This window comes from Oncorhynchus nerka, linkage group LG27, assembly GCF_034236695.1.
Source record: "Oncorhynchus nerka isolate Pitt River linkage group LG27, Oner_Uvic_2.0, whole genome shotgun sequence".
Classification (NCBI taxonomy): domain Eukaryota; kingdom Metazoa; phylum Chordata; class Actinopteri; order Salmoniformes; family Salmonidae; genus Oncorhynchus; species Oncorhynchus nerka.
In genome coordinates, this window is record NC_088422.1 from 4,950,498 (window position 1) to 4,970,040 (window position 19,543).

The 19,543-nt window shown below is 46.5% G+C and overlaps 1 protein-coding gene across 1 annotated transcript in view; it reads left to right on the top strand.

Moving 5' to 3' along the window:
• The window catches only part of LOC115127449 (sorting nexin-18-like), a 31,586-nt gene that overhangs the window by 10,121 nt on the left and 1,922 nt on the right, over nucleotides 1–19,543 (top strand). Inside the window, exon 2 of the mRNA XM_065011335.1 lies at nucleotides 5,797–6,266. Coding sequence (XP_064867407.1) covers nucleotides 5,797–6,266 — 470 coding nt within the window. The remainder of the gene's footprint in view (nucleotides 1–5,796; nucleotides 6,267–19,543) is intronic.

The following is a 19,543-nucleotide window of genomic DNA, read 5'->3' on the forward strand; positions in this document are numbered from 1 at the left end:
TGTTGGAACATTGCTGCTATAACAGCCTCCACTCTTCTGGTAAGGCTTTCCACTAGATGTTGGAACATTGCTGCTATAACAGCCTCCACTCTTCTGGTAAGGCTTTCCACTAGATGTTGGAACATTGCTGCTATAACAGCCTCCACTCTTCTGGGAAGGCTTTCCACTAGATGTTGGAACATTGCTGCTATAACAGCCTCCACTCTTCTGGTAAGGCTTTCCTCTAGATGTTGGAACATTGTTGCTATAACAGCCTCCACTCTTCTGGGAAGGCTTTCCACTAGATGTTGGAACATTGTTGCAGGGGACTTGCTTCCATTTAGCCACAAGAACATTAGTGAGGTCGGGCACTGATGTTGGGCGATTAGGCCTGGCTCGCAGTCGGCGTTCCAATTCATTCCAAAGGTGTTCGATGGGGTTGAGGTCAGGGCTCAGTGCAGGCGAGGTCAAGTTCTTCCACACCGATATCGACAAACCATTTCTGTATGGACTTTGCTTTGTGCATGGGGGCATTGTCATGCTAAAACAGGAAAGGGCCTTCCTCAATCTGTTGCTAGAAAGTTGGAAGAACAGAATAATCTAGAATGTCATTGTATGCTGTAGCATTAACATTTCCCTTCACTGGAACTAAGGGGCCCGAACCATGAAAAACAGCCCCAGACCATTATTCCTCATCCACCAAACTTTACAGTTGGCACTCTGCATTGGGGCAGGTAGCGTTCTCCTGGCATACGCTAAACCCACATTTATCCATTGGACTGCCAGATGGTGAAGCGTGATTCATCACTCTAGAGAACGCGTTTCCAACTGCTCCAGAGTCCAATGGCGGCGAGCTTCACACCACTCCAGCCGACGCTTGGCATTGCACATGGTGATCTTAGGCTTGTGTGCTGCTGCTCGGCCATCAAATGGCCACCCGGACATTGACCCCCCCCCCCCCCATTTGTTTTTACACTGCTGCTACTCTGTTTATTATCTATGTATAGTCACTTCACCCCCACCTACATGTACAGATTACCTCAACTAACCTGTACCCTTGCACATTGATTCGTTACCGGTACTCCCTGTATATAGTTATTAATTAATTAATTATTGTTATTTTATTGTTACTTTTTATTCTTTTTTTACTTTAGGTTATTTGGTAAATATTTTCTTGACTCTTCTTGAATTGCGCTGTTGATTTAAGGGCTTGTTAAGTAACTTGTTGCATTCGGCACATGGGGAGGCAGGGTAGCCTAGTGGTTAGAGTGTAGAGGCGGCAGGGTAGTCTAGTGGTTAGAGTGTAGAGGTGGTAGGGTAGTCTAGTGGTTAGAGTGTAGAGGGGGCAGGTAGCCTAGTGGTTAGAGTGTAGAGGTGGCAGGTAGCCTAGTGGTTAGAGTGTAGAGGTGGCAGGTAGCCTAGTGGTTAGAGTGTAGAGGCGGCAGGTAGCCTAGTGGTTAGAGTGTAGAGGTGGCAGGTAGCCTAGTGGTTAGAGTGTAGAGGTGGCAGGTAGCCTAGTGGTTAGAGTGTAGAGGCGGCAGGGTAGCCTAGTGGTTAGAGTGTAGAGGTGGCAGGTAGCCTAGTGGTTAGAGTGTAGAGGTGGCAGGGTAGCCTAGTGGTTAGAGTGTAGAGGTGGCAGGTAGCCTAGTGGTTAGAGTGTAGAGGCGGCAGGGTAGCCTAGTGGTTAGAGTGTAGAGGAGGCAGGGTAGCCTAGTGGTTAGAGTGTAGAGGAGGCAGGTAGCCTAGTGGTTAGAGTGTAGAGGGGGCAGGGTAGCCTAGTGGTTAGAGTGTAGAGGCGGCAGGGTAGCCTAGTGGTTAGAGTGTAGAGGCGGCAGGGTAGCCTAGTGGTTAGAGTGTAGAGGCGGCAGGGTAGCCTAGTGGTTAGAGTGTAGAGGCGGCAGGGTAGCCTAGTGGTTAGAGTGTAGAGGCGGCAGGGTAGCCTAGTGGTTAGAGTGTAGAGGCGGCAGGGTAGCCTAGTGGTTAGAGTGTAGAGGCGGCAGGGTAGCCTAGTGGTTAGAGTAGAGGCGGCAGGGTAGCCTAGTGGTTAGAGTGTAGAGGCGGCAGGGTAGCCTAGTGGTTAGAGTGTAGAGGCGGCAGGGTAGCCTAGTGGTTAGAGTGTAGAGGCGGCAGGGTAGCCTAGTGGTTAGAGTGTAGAGGCGGCAGGGTAGCCTAGTGGTTAGAGTGTAGGGGCGGCAGGGTAGCCTAGTGGTTAGAGTGTAGAGGAGGCAGGGTAGCCTAGTGGTTTGAGTGTAGAGGTGGCAGGGTAGCCTAGTGGTTAGAGTGTAGAGGTGGCAGGGTACCCTAGTGGTTAGAGTGTAGGGGCGGCAGGGTAGCCTAGTGGTTAGAGTGTAGAGGCGGCAGGGTAGCCTAGTGGTTAGAGTGTAGAGGCGGCAGGGTAGCCTAGTGGTTAGAGTGTAGAGGCGGCAGGGTAGCCTAGTGGTTAGAGTGTAGAGGCGGCAGGGTAGCCTAGTGGTTAGAGTGTAGAGGCGGCAGGGTAGCCTAGTGGTTAGAGTGTAGAGGCGGCAGGGTAGCCTAGTGGTTAGAGTGTAGAGGCGGCAGGGTAGCCTAGTGGTTAGAGTGTAGAGGCGGCAGGGTAGCCTAGTGGTTAGAGCGTTGGACTAGTAACCGGAAGGTTGCAAGTTCAAACCCCCGAGCTGACCCTGAACAGGCAGTTACCCCACTGTTCCATTGCAAATAAGAATTTGTTCTTTAACTGACTTGCCTAGTTAAATAAAGATAAAATTAAAATAAATGTGACAAATAATGTTTGATTTGATTTGAAACCCATTTCATGAAGCTCCCAGTTGTTGTGCTGACGTTGCTTCCAGAGGCAGTTTGGAACTCGGTAGTGAGTGTTGCAACTGAGGACAGATGATGAGCTTGTGTGCCCTACCACTTGCAAGGCTGAGCCGTTGTTGTTTCCACTTCACAATAACAGCCCTTACAGTTGACCGGGGCGGCTCAAGCAGGGCAGACATTTGACGAACTGACTTGTTGGAAAGGCGGCATCCTACGACGGTGCCACGTTGAAAGTCACTGAGCTCTTCAGTACGTGCCGTTCTAAAGACAATGTTTGTCTATGGAGATTGCATGGCGGTGTGCTCAATTTTATACACCTGTCCGCAACGGATGTGGCTCAAATAGCAGAATCCACACATTTTGAAGGGGTGTCCACATACTTTTTGTGTATATCCAGTGTAGATCCCCCTCCCCACACACAAAAATATATATATATAATTAAAACATTTTTTTTTTTTAAGTTGGTCATAACCACTTTTAGTTTGCCCTTTGCCAATGCATTGATATTCATATTAGTATTACATTGTAAAATATGTGAGTTGAGTGAGGACATTGCCTGACTAAATAGAAGGGATGTAGTCATGGAGACGTGTCTGATGCAGGAACACGTCATAAAAGCCGTGAATAGCGGTACCATTGTTATTAGCATTCTTTTTTTACACGCCAAGTTGAAACCCACCTTTTAAATGTCGTCGTTCTCATGGTAACCAACCCGTACGTGGATTTGACCTCAACCGAATAACCATCAGTTGAAGTGGTGGGAAACAAACGGAAGTGACCACATCTCTCACAACAACAACAAAAGAAACTGATCAAAAATGACACTCACGGGGAATTAAAAAGCAACACGAGAGCTTTAGAAATATATGCATTTCAATGTAGGCCTTTTCTAACAGCCTACTTGTTCAAGTAGGCTACTTCGAGCCACTCGTAGGACCTATTCTAAGTAGTCTACTTCAAGCCCCTTGTAGGCCTATTCTAGCAACCTACTTGTTCGGGTAGTCTACTTCAAGCCCCTTGTAGACCAATTCTAAGTAGGCTACTTCAAGCCCCTGGTAGGCCTATTCTAAGTAGGCTGCTTTGAGCCCCTCGTAGGCCTATTCTAGGTAGGCTGCTTCGAGCCCCTCGTAGGCCTATTCTAAGTAGGCTACTTCATGCCCCTCGTAGGCCTATTCTAAGTAGGCTACTTCATGCCCCGTGTAGGCCTATTCTAAGTAGGCTACTTCAAGCCCCGTGTAGGCCTATTCTAAGTAGGCTACTTCAAGCCCCGTGTAGGCCTATTCTAAGTAGGCTCCTTCAAGCCCCGTGTAGGCCTATTCTAAGTAGGCTACTTCAAGCCCCGTGTAGGCCTATTCTAAGTAGGCTACTTCAAGCCCCTTGTATTGTGTAACATGGAAAACAAAATGTATATGTCATTATTTCACTACCAGATCACATTGGAAATAAGCCCACTGAGCTATGTCATTTGTTGTCATTATATTCAGAATAATTCATAGGAAGAGCGTTGAGTGTTTCTCAATAGACTATCCTACACAACTGCGCACAGTAGCCTCGGCGTCCAATCAGACAGCAGCACAGTAGCCTCGGCGTCCAATCAGACAACAGCACAGTAGCCTCGGCGTCCAATCAGACAACAGCACAGTAGCCTAGGCGTCCAATCAGACAACAGCACAGTAGCCTCGGAGTCCAATCAGACAACAGCACAGTAGCCTTGGTGTCCAATCCGACAACAACACAGTAGCCTTGGTGTCCAATCCGACAACAACACAGTAGCCTTGGTGTCCAATCCGACAACAGCACAGTAGCCTTGGTGTCCAATCAGACAACAACACAGTAGCCTTGGTGTCCAAACAGACAACAACACAGTAGCCTTGGTGTCCAAACAGACAACAACACAGTAGCCTTGGTGTCCAGTCAGACAACAACACAGTAGCCTTGGTGTCCAAACAGACAACAACACAGTAGCCTCGGTGTCCAAACAGACAACAACACAGTAGCCTTGGTGTCCAGTCAGACAACAACACAGTAGCCTTGGTGTCCAATCAGACAACAACACAGTAGCCTTGGTGTCCAATCAGACAACAACACAGTAGCCTTGGTGTCCAAACAGACAACAACACAGTAGCCTTGGTGTCCAAACAGACAACAACACAGTCCAATCAGACAACAACAACACAGTAGCCTTGGTGTCCAAACAGACAACAACACAGTAGCCTCGGTGTCCAAACAGACAACAACACAGTAGCCTTGGTGTCCAGTCAGACAACAACACAGTAGCCTTGGTGTCCAAACAGACAACAACACAGTAGCCTCGGTGTCCAAACAGACAACAACACAGTAGCCTCGGTGTCCAATCAGACAACAACACAGTAGCCTTGGTGTCCAATCAGACAACAACACAGTAGCCTTGGTGTCCAATCAGACAACAACACAGTAGGCTTGGTGTCCAATCAGACAACAACACAGTAGCCTTGGTGTCCAATCAGACAACAACACAGTAGCCTTGGTGTCCAAACAGATCATCAGTTCACTAAAGATATTAGATCCAACATGACATTAACTTTCTCTACTTTCTCTACTGACTGTAGAGGGTTCTACTGACTCTACCAGGCGGTCCTGTAGGGGCTCTACTGACTCTACCGGGCGGTCCTGTAGGGGGCTCTACCAGGCGGTCCTGTAGGGGCTCTACCAGGCGGTCCTGTAGGGGCTCTACTGACTCTACCGGGCAGTCCTGTAGGGGCTCTACTGACTCTACCAGGCGGTCCTTTAGGGGCTCTACTGGCTCTACCGGGCGGTCCTGTAGGGGGCTCTACCGGGCGGTCCTTTAGGGGCTCTACTGACTCTACCGGGCGGTCCTTTAGGGGCTCTACTGACTCTACCGGGCGGTCCTGTAGGGGCTCTACTGGCTCTACCGGGCGGTCCTTTAGGGGCTCTACTGGGCAGTCCTGTAGGGGCTCTACTGACTCTACCTGGCGGTCCTGTAGGGGGCTCTAACTTTTATTGTGTTCTATTCAACAGCATGGACCAGAAGTCATGGAAGCAGGGGAAGAGGAAGGCAGAGAAGGACGAGATGGTGGGGGCTAACTTCTTCCTCACTATCTCCACGCCCTCCGGACCCCCCCTGGACCTGGTCGAGGTCGAGTCCAAGATCGACGGCTTCAAAGCTTTCACTAAGAAAATGGACGACAGCGTGGTCCAAGTCAACAACACCACAAACGAATTCGCCCGGAAACAGATCACAGGGTTTAAGAAGGAGTACCAGAAAGTGGGCCAGGCGTTTAATGTCCTAGGACAGGCGTTTGAGCAGGACCAGCAGGCGTATTCAGTAGGGTTGAACCAGGCCATAGCGTATACAGGAGAAGCATACGATGCTATCGGAGACTACTTTGCAGAGCAGCCGAGACATGATGTGGATCCGTTAATGGATTTGTTACAGCTGTACCAGGGACATCTGGCCAACTACCCTGACATCATCCACGTACAGAAAGGTAATGTCCTCATACTACCCTGACATCATCCACGTACAGAAAGGTAATGTCCTCATACTACCCTGACATCATCCACGTACAGAAAGGTAATGTCCTCATACTACCCTGACATCATCCATGATACAGAAAGGTAATGTCCTCATACTACCCTGACATCATCCACGTACAGAAAGGTAATGTCCTCATACTACCCTGAAATCATCCACGTACAGAAAGGTAATGTCCTCATACTACCCTGAAATCATCCACGTACAGAAACCATACTACCCTGACATCATCCACGTACAGAAAGGTAATGTCCTCATACTACCCTGACATCATCCACGTACAGAAAGGTAATGTCCTCATACTACCCTGACATCATCCACGTACAGAAAGGTAATGTCCTCATACTACCCTGACATCATCCACGTACAGAAAGGTAATGTCCTCATACTACCCTGACATCATCCATGATACAGAAAGGTAATGTCCTCATACTACCCTGACATCATCCACGTACAGAAAGGTAATGTCCTCATACTACCCTGAAATCATCCACGTACAGAAAGGTAATGTCCTCATACTACCCTGAAATCATCCACGTACAGAAACCATACTACCCTGACATCATCCACGTACAGAAAGGTAATGTCCTCATACTACCCTGACATCATCCACGTACAGAAAGGTAATGTCCTCATACTACCCTGACATCATCCACGTACAGAAAGGTAATGTCCTCATACTACCCTGACATCATCCATGATACAGAAAGGTAATGTCCTCATACTACCCTGACATCATCCACGTACAGAAAGGTCATGTCCTCATACTACCCTGACATCATCCATGATACAGAAAGGTAATGTCCTCATACTACCCTGACATCATCCACGTACAGAAAGGTCATGTCCTCATACTACCCTGACATCATCCATGATACAGAAAGGTCATGTCCTCATACTACCCCTGAAATCATCCACGTACAGAAACCATACTACCCTGACATCATCCACGTACAGAAAGGTAATGTCCTCATACTACCCTGACATCATCCACGTACAGAAAGGTAATGTCCTCATACTACCCTGACATCATCCACGTACAGAAAGGTCATGTCCTCATACTACCCTGACATCATCCACGGTACAGAATGGTAATGTCCTCATACTACCCTGACATCATCCACGGTACAGAATGGTAATGTCCTCATACTACCCTGACATCATCCACGTACAGAAAGGTAATGTCCTCATACTACCCTGACATCATCCACGTACAGAAAGGTAATGTCCTCATACTACCCTGACATCATCCACGTACAGAAAGGTAATGTCCTCATACTACCCTGACATCATCCATGATACAGAAAGGTAATGTCCTCATACTACCCTGACATCATCCACGTACAGAAAGGTAATGTCCTCATACTACCCTGAAATCATCCACGTACAGAAAGGTAATGTCCTCATACTACCCTGAAATCATCCACGAAACCATACTACCCTGACATCATCCACGTACAGAAAGGTAATGTCCTCATACTACCCTGACATCATCCACGTACAGAAAGGTAATGTCCTCATACTACCCTGACATCATCCACGTACAGAAAGGTAATGTCCTCATACTACCCTGACATCATCCATGATACAGAAAGGTAATGTCCTCATACTACCCTGACATCATCCACGTACAGAAAGGTCATGTCCTCATACTACCCTGACATCATCCATGATACAGAAAGGTAATGTCCTCATACTACCCTGACATCATCCACGTACAGAAAGGTCATGTCCTCATACTACCCTGACGTCATCCATGATACAGAAAGGTCATGTCCTCATACTACCCTGAAATCATCCACGTCCATACTACCCTGACATCATCCACGTACAGAAAGGTAATGTCCTCATACTACCCTGACATCATCCACGTACAGAAAGGTAATGTCCTCATACTACCCTGACATCATCCACGTACAGAAAGGTCATGTCCTCATACTACCCTGACATCATCCACGGTACAGAATGGTAATGTCCTCATACTACCCTGACATCATCCACGGTACAGAATGGTAATGTCCTCATACTACCCTGACATCATCCACGTACAGAAAGGTAATGTCCTCATACTACCCTGACATCATCCACGTACAGAAAGGTAATGTCCTCATACTACCCTGAAATCATCCACGTACAGAAAGGTAATGTCCTCATACTACCCTGAAATCATCCACGTACAGAAACCATACTACCCTGACATCATCCACGTACAGAAAGGTAATGTCCTCATACTACCCTGACATCATCCACGTACAGAAAGGTAATGTCCTCATACTACCCTGACATCATCCACGTACAGAAAGGTAATGTCCTCATACTACCCTGACATCATCCATGATACAGAAAGGTAATGTCCTCATACTACCCTGACATCATCCACGTACAGAAAGGTCATGTCCTCATACTACCCTGACATCATCCATGATACAGAAAGGTAATGTCCTCATACTACCCTGACATCATCCACGTACAGAAAGGTCATGTCCTCATACTACCCTGACATCATCCATGATACAGAAAGGTCATGTCCTCATACTACCCTGAAATCATCCACGTACAGAAACCATACTACCCTGACATCATCCACGTACAGAAAGGTAATGTCCTCATACTACCCTGACATCATCCACGTACAGAAAGGTAATGTCCTCATACTACCCTGACATCATCCACGTACAGAAAGGTCATGTCCTCATACTACCCTGACATCATCCACGGTACAGAATGGTAATGTCCTCATACTACCCTGACATCATCCACGGTACAGAATGGTAATGTCCTCATACTACCCTGACATCATCCACGTACAGAAAGGTAATGTCCTCATACTACCCTGACATCATCCACGTACAGAAAGGTAATGTCCTCATACTACCCTGACATCATCCACGTACAGAAAGGTAATGTCCTCATACTACCCTGACATCATCCATGATACAGAAAGGTAATGTCCTCATACTACCCTGACATCATCCACGTACAGAAAGGTAATGTCCTCATACTACCCTGAAATCATCCACGTACAGAAAGGTAATGTCCTCATACTACCCTGAAATCATCCACGTACAGAAACCATACTACCCTGACATCATCCACGTACAGAAAGGTAATGTCCTCATACTACCCTGACATCATCCACGTACAGAAAGGTAATGTCCTCATACTACCCTGACATCATCCACGTACAGAAAGGTAATGTCCTCATACTACCCTGACATCATCCATGATACAGAAAGGTAATGTCCTCATACTACCCTGACATCATCCACGTACAGAAAGGTCATGTCCTCATACTACCCTGACATCATCCATGATACAGAAAGGTAATGTCCTCATACTACCCTGACATCATCCACGTACAGAAAGGTCATGTCCTCATACTACCCTGACATCATCCATGATACAGAAAGGTCATGTCCTCATACTACCCTGAAATCATCCACGTACAGAAACCATACTACCCTGACATCATCCACGTACAGAAAGGTAATGTCCTCATACTACCCTGACATCATCCACGTACAGAAAGGTAATGTCCTCATACTACCCTGACATCATCCACGTACAGAAAGGTCATGTCCTCATACTACCCTGACATCATCCACGGTACAGAATGGTAATGTCCTCATACTACCCTGACATCATCCACGGTACAGAATGGTAATGTCCTCATACTACCCTGACATCATCCACGTACAGAAAGGTAATGTCCTCATACTACCCTGACATCATCCACGTACAGAAAGGAACTTTTTTTTTTCTTCTTCACCTTTATTTAACCAGGTAGGCTAGTTGAGAACACCTTTATTTAACCAGGTAGGCTAGTTGAGAACACCTTTATTTAACCAGGTAGGCTAGTTGAGAACACCTTTATTTAACCAGGTAGGCTAGTTGAGAACACCTTTATTTAACCAGGTAGGCTAGTTGAGAACACCTTTATTTAACCAGGTAGGCTAGTTGAGAACACCTTTATTTAACCAGGTAGGCTAGTTGAGAACACCTTTATTTAACCAGGTAGGCTAGTTGAGAACACCTTTATTTAACCAGGTAGGCCAGTTGAGAACACCTTTATTTAACCAGGTAGGCTAGTTGAGAACACCTTTATTTAACCAGGTAGGCCAGTTGAGAACACCTTTATTTAACCAGGTAGGCCAGTTGAGAACACCTTTATTTAACCAGGTAGGCCAGTTGAGAACACCTTTATTTAACCAGGTAGGCCAGTTGAGAACACCTTTATTTAACCAGGTAGGCCAGTTGAGAACACCTTTATTTAACCAGGTAGGCCAGTTGAGAACACCTTTATTTAACCAGGTAGGCCAGTTGAGAACACCTTTATTTAACCAGGTAGGCCAGTTGAGAACACCTTTATTTAACCAGGTAGGCCAGTTGAGAACACCTTTATTTAACCAGGTAGGCCAGTTGAGAACACCTGGTAGAGTTGAGAACACCTTTATTTAACCAGGTAGGCCAGTTGAGAACACCTTTATTTAACCAGGTAGGCCAGTTGAGAACACCTTTATTTAACCAGGTAGGCCAGTTGAGAACACCTTTATTTAACCAGGTAGGCCAGTTGAGATCACCTTTATTTAACCAGGTAGGCTAGTTGAGAACACCTTTATTTAACCAGGTAGGCTAGTTGAGAACACCTTTATTTAACCAGGTAGGCTAGTTGAGAACACCTTTATTTAACCAGGTAGGCTAGTTGAGAACACCTTTATTTAACCAGGTAGGCCAGTTGAGAACACCTTTATTTAACCAGGTAGGCTAGTTGAGAACACCTTTATTTAACCAGGTAGGCTAGTTGAGAACACCTTTATTTAACCAGGTAGGCTAGTTGAGAACACCTTTATTTAACCAGGTAGGCCAGTTGAGAACACCTTTATTTAACCAGGTAGGCCAGTTGAGAACACCTTTATTTAACCAGGTAGGCTAGTTGAGAACACCTTTATTTAACCAGGTAGGCTAGTTGAGAACAAGTTCTCATTTACAACTGTGACCTGGCTAAGATAAAGCAAAGCAGTGTGACAGACAATAACACAGAGTTACACATGGAATAAACAAACGTACAGTCAATAATACAATAGAAAAAGTCTATATACAATGTGTGAAAATGAGGTAGGATAAGAGAGGTAAGGCAATAAATAGGCCATAGTGGCGAAATAATTACAATTTAGCAATTAAACACTGGAATGGTAGATGTGCTGATGATGAATGTGCAAGTAGAGATACTGGGGTGCAAAGGAACAAAAATAAATAACAGTGGGGATGAGGTAGTTGGATGGACTGTTTACAGATGGGCTATGTACAGGTGCAGTGATCGGTGAGCTGCTCTGACAGCTGGTGCTTAAAGTTAGTGAGGGAGAAATTAGTCTCCAGCTTCAGTGATTTTTGCAATTTGTTCCGGTCATTGGCACCAGAGAACTGGAAGGAAAGGCGGCCAAAGGAGGAATTAGCTTTGGAGGTGACAAGTGAGATATACATGCTGGAGCGCATGCTACGGTTGGGGGCTGCTATGGTAACCAGTGAGCTGAGATAAGGCGGGGCTTTACCTAGCAAAGACTTATAGATGACCTGGAGCCAGTGGTTTTGGCGACGATTATGAAGCGAGGGCCAGCCAACGAGAGCATACAGGTCGCAGTGGTGGGTAGTTGTTGGGGCTTTGGTGACAAAACGGATGGCACTGTGATAGACTGCATCCAATTTGTTGAGTAGGGTATTGGAGGCTATTTTGTAAATGACATCGCCGAAGTCAAGGATCGGTTGGATAGTCTGTTCTACGAGGGTATGTTTGGCAGCATGAGTGAAGGGTGCTATGTTGCAAAATAGGAAGCCTATTCTAGATTTAATTTTGGATTGGAGATGCTTAATGTGAGTCTGGAAGGAGAGTTTACAGTCTAGCCAGACACCTAGGTATTTGTAGTTGTCCACATATTCTAAGTCAGAACCGTCCAGAGTAGTGATGCTGGACGGGCGGGCAGGTGCGGGCAGTGATCGGTTGAAGAGCATGCATTTAGTTTTACTTGCATTTAAGAGCAGTTGGAGGCGGAAGGAGAGTTGTATGGCATTGAAGCTTTTTTAGAAGTTAGTTAACACAGTGTCCAAAGAAGGGCCAGATGTATACAGAATGGTGTCGTCTGCGTAGAGTTGGATAAAATAATCACCCGCAGCAAGAGCGACATCATTGATGTATACAGAGAAAAGAGTCGGCCCGAGAATTGAACCCTGTGGCACACCCATAGAGACTGCCAGAGGTTCGGACAACAGGCCCTCCGATTTGACACACTGAACTCTTATCAGATAAGTAGTTGGTGAACCAGGCGAGGCAATCATTTGAGAAACCAAGGATTTTGAGTCTGCCGATAAGAAAGTCGAAAGCCTTGGCCAGGTCGATGAATACAGCTGCACATGTCATCATACTGAGGCTCAGGTCTACCTCACAGTCACACGCCAAGTCTATCAGGACTAGACCGTCACACGCCAAGTCCATCAGGACCAGACCGTCACACGCCAAGTCTATCAGGACTAGACCGTCACACGCCAAGTCTATCAGGACTAGACCGTCACACGCCAAGTCTATCAGGACTAGACCGTCACACGCCAAGTCTATCAGGACTAGACCGTCACACGCCAAGTCTATCAGGACTAGACCGTCACACGCCAAGTCTATCAGGACTAGACCGTCACACGCCAAGTCTATCAGGACTAGACCGTCACACGCCAAGTCTATCAGGACTAGACCGTCACATGCCAAGTCTATCAGGACTAGACCGTCACACGCCAAGTCTATCAGGACTAGACCGTCACACGCCAAGTCTATCAGGACTAGACCGTCACATACCAAGTCTATCAGGACCGTCACATACCAAGTCCATAAGGACTAGACCGTCACATACCAAGTCTATCAGGACCGTCACATACCAAGTCCATAAGTACTAGACCGTCACATACCAAGTCTATCAGGACCTTCACATACCAAGTCCATAAGGACTAGACCGTCACATACCAAGTCTATCAGGACCGTCACATACCAAGTCTATCAGGACTAGACCGTCACATACCAAGTCTATCAGGACCGTCACATGCCAAGTCCATAAGGACTAGACCGTCACATACCAAGTCTATCAGGACCGTCACATACCAAGTCCATAAGGACTAGACCGTCACATACCAAGTCTATCAGGACCGTCACATACCAAGTCCATAAGGACTAGACCGTCACATACCAAGTCTATCAGGACCGTCACATACCAAGTCTATCAGGACCGTCACATACCAAGTCTATCAGGACCAGACCGTCACATGCCAAATCTATCAGGACTAGACCGTCACATACCAAGTCTATCAGGACTAGACCGTCACATACCAAGTCTATCAGGACTAGACCGTCACATACCAAGTCTATCAGGACTAGACGGTCACATACCAAGTCTATCAGGACCGTCACATACCAAGTCTATCAGGACCGTCACATACCAAGTCTATCAGGACCGTCACATGCCAAGTCTATCAGGACTAGACCGTCACATACCAAGTCTATCAGGACTAGACCGTCACATACCAAGTCTATCAGGACCGTCACATACCAAGTCTATCAGGACCGTCACATACCAAGTCTATCAGGACCGTCACATACCAAGTCTATCAGGACCGTCACATGCCAAGTCTATCAGGACCGTCACATGCCAAGTCTATCAGGACCGTCACATGCCAAGTCTATCAGGACCGTCACATGCCAAGTCTATCAGGACCGTCACATACCAAGTCTATCAGGACCGTCACATACCAAGTCTATCAGGACTAGACCGTCACATACCAAGTCTATCAGGACCGTCACATACCAAGTCTATCAGGACTAGACCGTCACATACCAAGTCTATCAGGACCGTCACATACCAAGTCCATAAGGACTACACCGTCACATACCAAGTCTATCAGGACCGTCACATACCAAGTCCATAAGGACTAGACCGTCACATACCAAGTCTATCAGGACCAGACCGTCACATGCCTAGTCTATCAGGACCAGACCGTCACATACCTAGTCTATCAGGACTAGACCGTCACATACCAAGTCTATCAGGACTAGACCGTCACATACCAAGTCTATCAGGACTAGACCGTCACATACCAAGTCTATCAGGACTAGACCGTCACATACCAAGTCTATCAGGACTAGACCGTCACATACCAAGTCTATCAGGACTAGACCGTCACATACCAAGTCTATCAGGACCATCACATACCAAGTCTATCAGGACTAGACCGTCACACACCAAGTCTATCAGGACTAGACCGTCACACGCCAAGTCTATCAGGACTAGACGGTCACATACCAAGTCCATAAGGACTAGACCGTCACACGCCAAGTCTATCAGGACTAGACCGTCACATACCAAGTCTATCAGGACTAGACCGTCACATACCAAGTCTATCAGGACCATCACATACCAAGTCTATCAGGACTAGACCGTCACATACCAAGTCTATCAGGACCATCACATACCAAGTCTATCAGGACTAGACCGTCACATACCAAGTCTATCAGGATCGTCACATACCAAGTCTATCAGGACTAGACCGTCACATACCAAGTCTATCAGGACTAGACCGTCACATACCAAGTCTATCAGGACTAGACCGTCACATACCAAGTCTATCAGGACCATCACTACCAAGTCTATCAGGACTAGACCGTCACATACCAAGTCTATCAGGACTAGACCATCACATACCAAGTCCATCAGGACTAGACCGTCACACTGTTTCTTTTTTTGATCAGTTATTCGATTAATCCAAGTGATCACCTTTCCATCCTCTTTGTGACCCATGACCCCTGGGCTGTCAATCATCGAATGATCACTATTATCTGATTGATTGATCATTCCTGATTGATGCAGCTTGTAAATTCAGTTACAGAGATGAAAAGCCTGTTGTCTTTTAGAGAGGGAGGGGACTGGACTTAGTTTTGCATGAGAAATGGGAAATGTTTTCATTGACGCAACCTCCCTTACACAAAGACATACAGTGGGGCAAAAAAGTATTTAGTCAAAAATCAAATCAAATCAAATTTTATGTCACATACACATGGTTAGCAGATGTTAATGCGAGTGTAGCGAAATGCTTGTGCTTCTAGTTCCGACAATGCAGTAATAACCAACAAGTAATCAAGCTAACAATTCCAAAACTACTGTCTTATACACAGTGTAAGGGGATAAAGAATATGTACATAAGATATATGAAAGATACAGTAGATGGTATTGAGTGCAGTATATACATATGAGATGAGTATGTAAACAAAGTGGCATAGTTAAAGTGGCTAGTGATACATGTATTACATAAAGATGCAGTAGATGATATAGAGTACAGTATATACGTATACATATGAGATTAATAATGTAGGGTATGTAAACATTATATTAGGTAGCATTGTTTAAAGTGGCTAGTGATATATTTTACATCATTTCCCATCAATTCCCATTATTAAAGTGGCTGGAGTTGAGTCAGTGTGATGGCAGCAGCCACTCAATGTTAGTGGTGGCTGTTTAACAGTCTGATGGCCTTGAGATAGAAGCTGTTTTTCAGTCTCTCTGTCCCAGCTTTGATGCACCTGTACTGACCTCGCCTTCTGGATGATAGCGGCAGTGGCTCGGGTGGTTGTTGTCCTTGATGATCTTTATGGCCTTCCTGTGACATCGGGTGGTGTAGGTGTCCTGGAGGGCAGGTAGTTTGCCCCCGGTGATGCGTTGTGCAGACCTCACTACCCTCTGGAGAGCCTTACGGTTGTGGGCGGAGCAGTTGCCGTACCAGGCGGTGATACAGCCCGACAGGATGCTCTCGATTGTGCATCTGTAGGAGTTTGTGAGTGCTTTTGGTGACAAGCCGAATTTCTTCAGCCTCCTGAAGTTGAAGAGGCGCTGCTGCGCCTTCTTCACGATGCTGTCTGTGTGGGTGGACCAATTCAGTTTGTCTGTGATGTGTACGCCGAGGAACTTAAAACGTATTACCCTCTCCACTACTGTTCCATCGATGTGGATAGGGGGGTGTTCCCTCTGCTGTTTCCTGAAGTCCACAATCATCTCCTTAGTTTTGTTGACGTTGAGTGTGAGGTTATTTTCCTGACACCACACTCCGAGGGCCCTCACCTCCTCCCTGTAGGCCGTCACGTCGTTGTTGGTAATCAAGCCTACCACTGTTGTGTCGTCCGCAAACTTGATGATTGAGTTGGAGGCGTGCGTGGCCACGCAGTCGTGGGTGAACAGGGAGTACAGGAGAGGGCTCAGAACGCACCCTTGTGGGGCCCCAGTGTTGAGGATCAGCGGGGTGGAGATGTTGTTGCCTACCCTCACCACCTGGGGGCGGCCCGTCAGGAAGTCCAGTACCCAGTTTCACAGGGCGGGGTCGAGACCCAGGGTCTCGAGCTTGATGACGAGCTTGGAGGGCACTATGGTGTTAAATGCCGAGCTGTAGTCAATGAACAGCATTCTGACATAGGTATTCCTCTTGTCCAGATGGGTTAGGGCAGTGTGGTTGAGATTGCATCGTCTGTGGACCTATTTGGGCGGTAAGCAAATTGGAGTGGGTCTAGGGTGTCAGGTAGGGTAGAGGTGATGATGACAGAAGTGAGTGCTACGGGGCGGTAGTCGTTTAGCTCAGTTACCTTAGCTTTCTTGGGAACAGGAACAATGGTGGCCCTCTTGAAGCATGTGGGAACAACAGACTGGGATAGGGATTGATTGAATATGTCCGTAAACACACCAGCCAGCTGGTCTGTGCATGCTCTGAGGACGCGGCTGGGGATGCCGTCTGGGCCTGCAGCCTTGCGAGGGTTGACACGTTTAAATGTTTTCCTCACGTCGGCTGCAGTGAAGGAGAGTACAGATGTTTTAGTTGCGGGCCGTGTCAGTGGCACTGTATTGTCCTCAAGGTGGGCAAAAAAGTTATTTAGTCTGCCTGGGAGCAAGACATCCTGGTCCGTGACGGGGCTGGTTTTCTTTTTGTAATCCGTGATTGACTGTAGACCCTGCCACATACCTCTTGTGTCTGAGCCATTGAATTGAGATTCTACTTTGTCTCTATACTGACGCTTAGCTTGTTTGATTGCCTTGCGGAGGGAATAGTTACACTGTTTGTATTCGGTCATGTTTCCGGTCACCTTGCCCTGATTAAAAGCAGTGGTTCGCGCTTTCAGTTTCACGCGAATTGCTGCCATCAATCCACGGTTTCTGGTTTGGGAATGTTTTGATCGTTGCTATAGGAAACGACATCTTCAACGCACGTTCTAATGAACTCGCTCACCGAATCAGCGTATTCGTCAATGTTGTTGTCTGAAGCAACACGAAACATATCCCAGTCCACGTGATGGAAGCAGTCTTGGAGTGTGGAGTCAGCTTGGTCGGACCAGCGTTGGACAGACCTCAGCGTGGGAGCCTCTTGTTTTAGTTTCTGTCTGTAGGCAGGGATCAACAAAATGGAGTCGTGGTCAGCTTTTCCAAAAGGAGAGCGGGGCAAAATAAGTATTTGGTCAATAACAAAAGTTTATCTCAATACTTTGTTATATACCCTTTGTTGGCAATGACAGAGGTCAAACGTTTTCTGTAAGTATTCAAAAGGTTTTCACACACTGTTGCTGGTATTTTGGCCCATTCCTCCATGCAGAGCTCCACTAGAGCAGTGATGTTTTGGGGCTGTTGCTGGGCAACACAGACTTTCAACTCCCTCCAAAGATTTTCTATGGGGTTGAGATCTGGAGACTGGCTAGGCCACTCCAGGACCTTGAAATGCTTCTTACGAAGCCACTCCTTCGTTGCCCGGGCGGTGTGTTTGGGATAATTGTCATGCTGAAAAGACCCAGCCACGTTTCATCTTCAATGCCCTTGCTGATGGAAGGAGGTTTTCACTCAAAATCTCACGATACATGGCCCCATTCATTCTTTCCTTTACACGGATCAGTGGTCCTAGTCCCTTTGCAGAAAAACAGCCCCGAAGCATGATGTTTCCACCCCCATGCTTCACAGTATGTATGGTGTTCTTTGGTTGCAACTCAGCATTCGTTGTCCTCCAAACACGACGAGTTGAATTTTACCAAAAAGTTATATTTTGGTTTCATCTGACCATATGACATTCTCCCAATCTTCTTCTGGATCATCCAAATGCTCTCTAGCAAACTTCAGACGGGCCTGGACATGTACTGGCTTAAGCAGGGGGACACGTCTGGCACTGCAGGATTTGAGTCCCTGGCGGCGTAGTGTGTTACTGATGGTAGGCTTTGTTACTTTGGTCCCAGCTCTCTGCAGGTCATTCACTAGGTCCCCCCGTGTAGTTCTGGGATTTTTGCTCACCTTTCTTGTGATCATTTTGACCCCACGGGGTGAGATCTTGCGTGGAGCCCCAGATCGAGGGAGATTATCAGTGTTCTTGTATGTCTTCCATTTCCTAATAATTGCTCCCACAGTTGATTTCTTCAAACCAAGCTGCTTACCTGTTGCAGATTCAGTCTTCCCAGCCTGGTGCAGGTCTACAATTTTGTTTCTGGTGTCCTTTGACAGCTCTTTGGTCTTGGCCATAGTGGAGTTTGGAATGTGACTGTTTGAGGTTGTGGACAGGTGTCTTTTATAATGATAACAAGTTCAAACAGGTGCCATTAATACAGGTAACGAGTGGAGGACAGAGGAGCCTCTTAAAGAAGAAGTTACAGGTCTGTGAGAGCCAGAAATCTTGCTTGTTTTTAGGTGACCAAATACTTATTTTCCACCATAATTTGCAAATAAATTCATTAAAAATCCTACAATGTGATTTTCTGGAAAAATGTTTCTCATTTTGTCTGTCATAGTTGAAGTGTACCTTTGATGAAAATTACAGGCCTCTCTCATCTTTTTAAGTGGGAGAACTTGCACAATTGGTGGCTGACTAAATACTTTTTGCCCCACTGTACATATATATGTATACACACACACACACACACACACGTTTCATTTGATTGCTCAAGTCACATGGGAGGCAGCATGTGGTTTCACTGACGCGTTGTGTGTTTTTCCACAACTGGTAGTGTGTGTGTGTGTGTTTGCAGTCACTGTGGTACACAACCTATCAGACACTGTATAAAGCCTGAAAACAATGGAAAATGACACAGGGCTTGCCAGGAAAGCCAGTCAGTCTATCACCCGTGACCCTACATACACTCTTACTATAGTTGTTATTTTCTGTCTGAACGGGGCCAGAATTTACAACGAT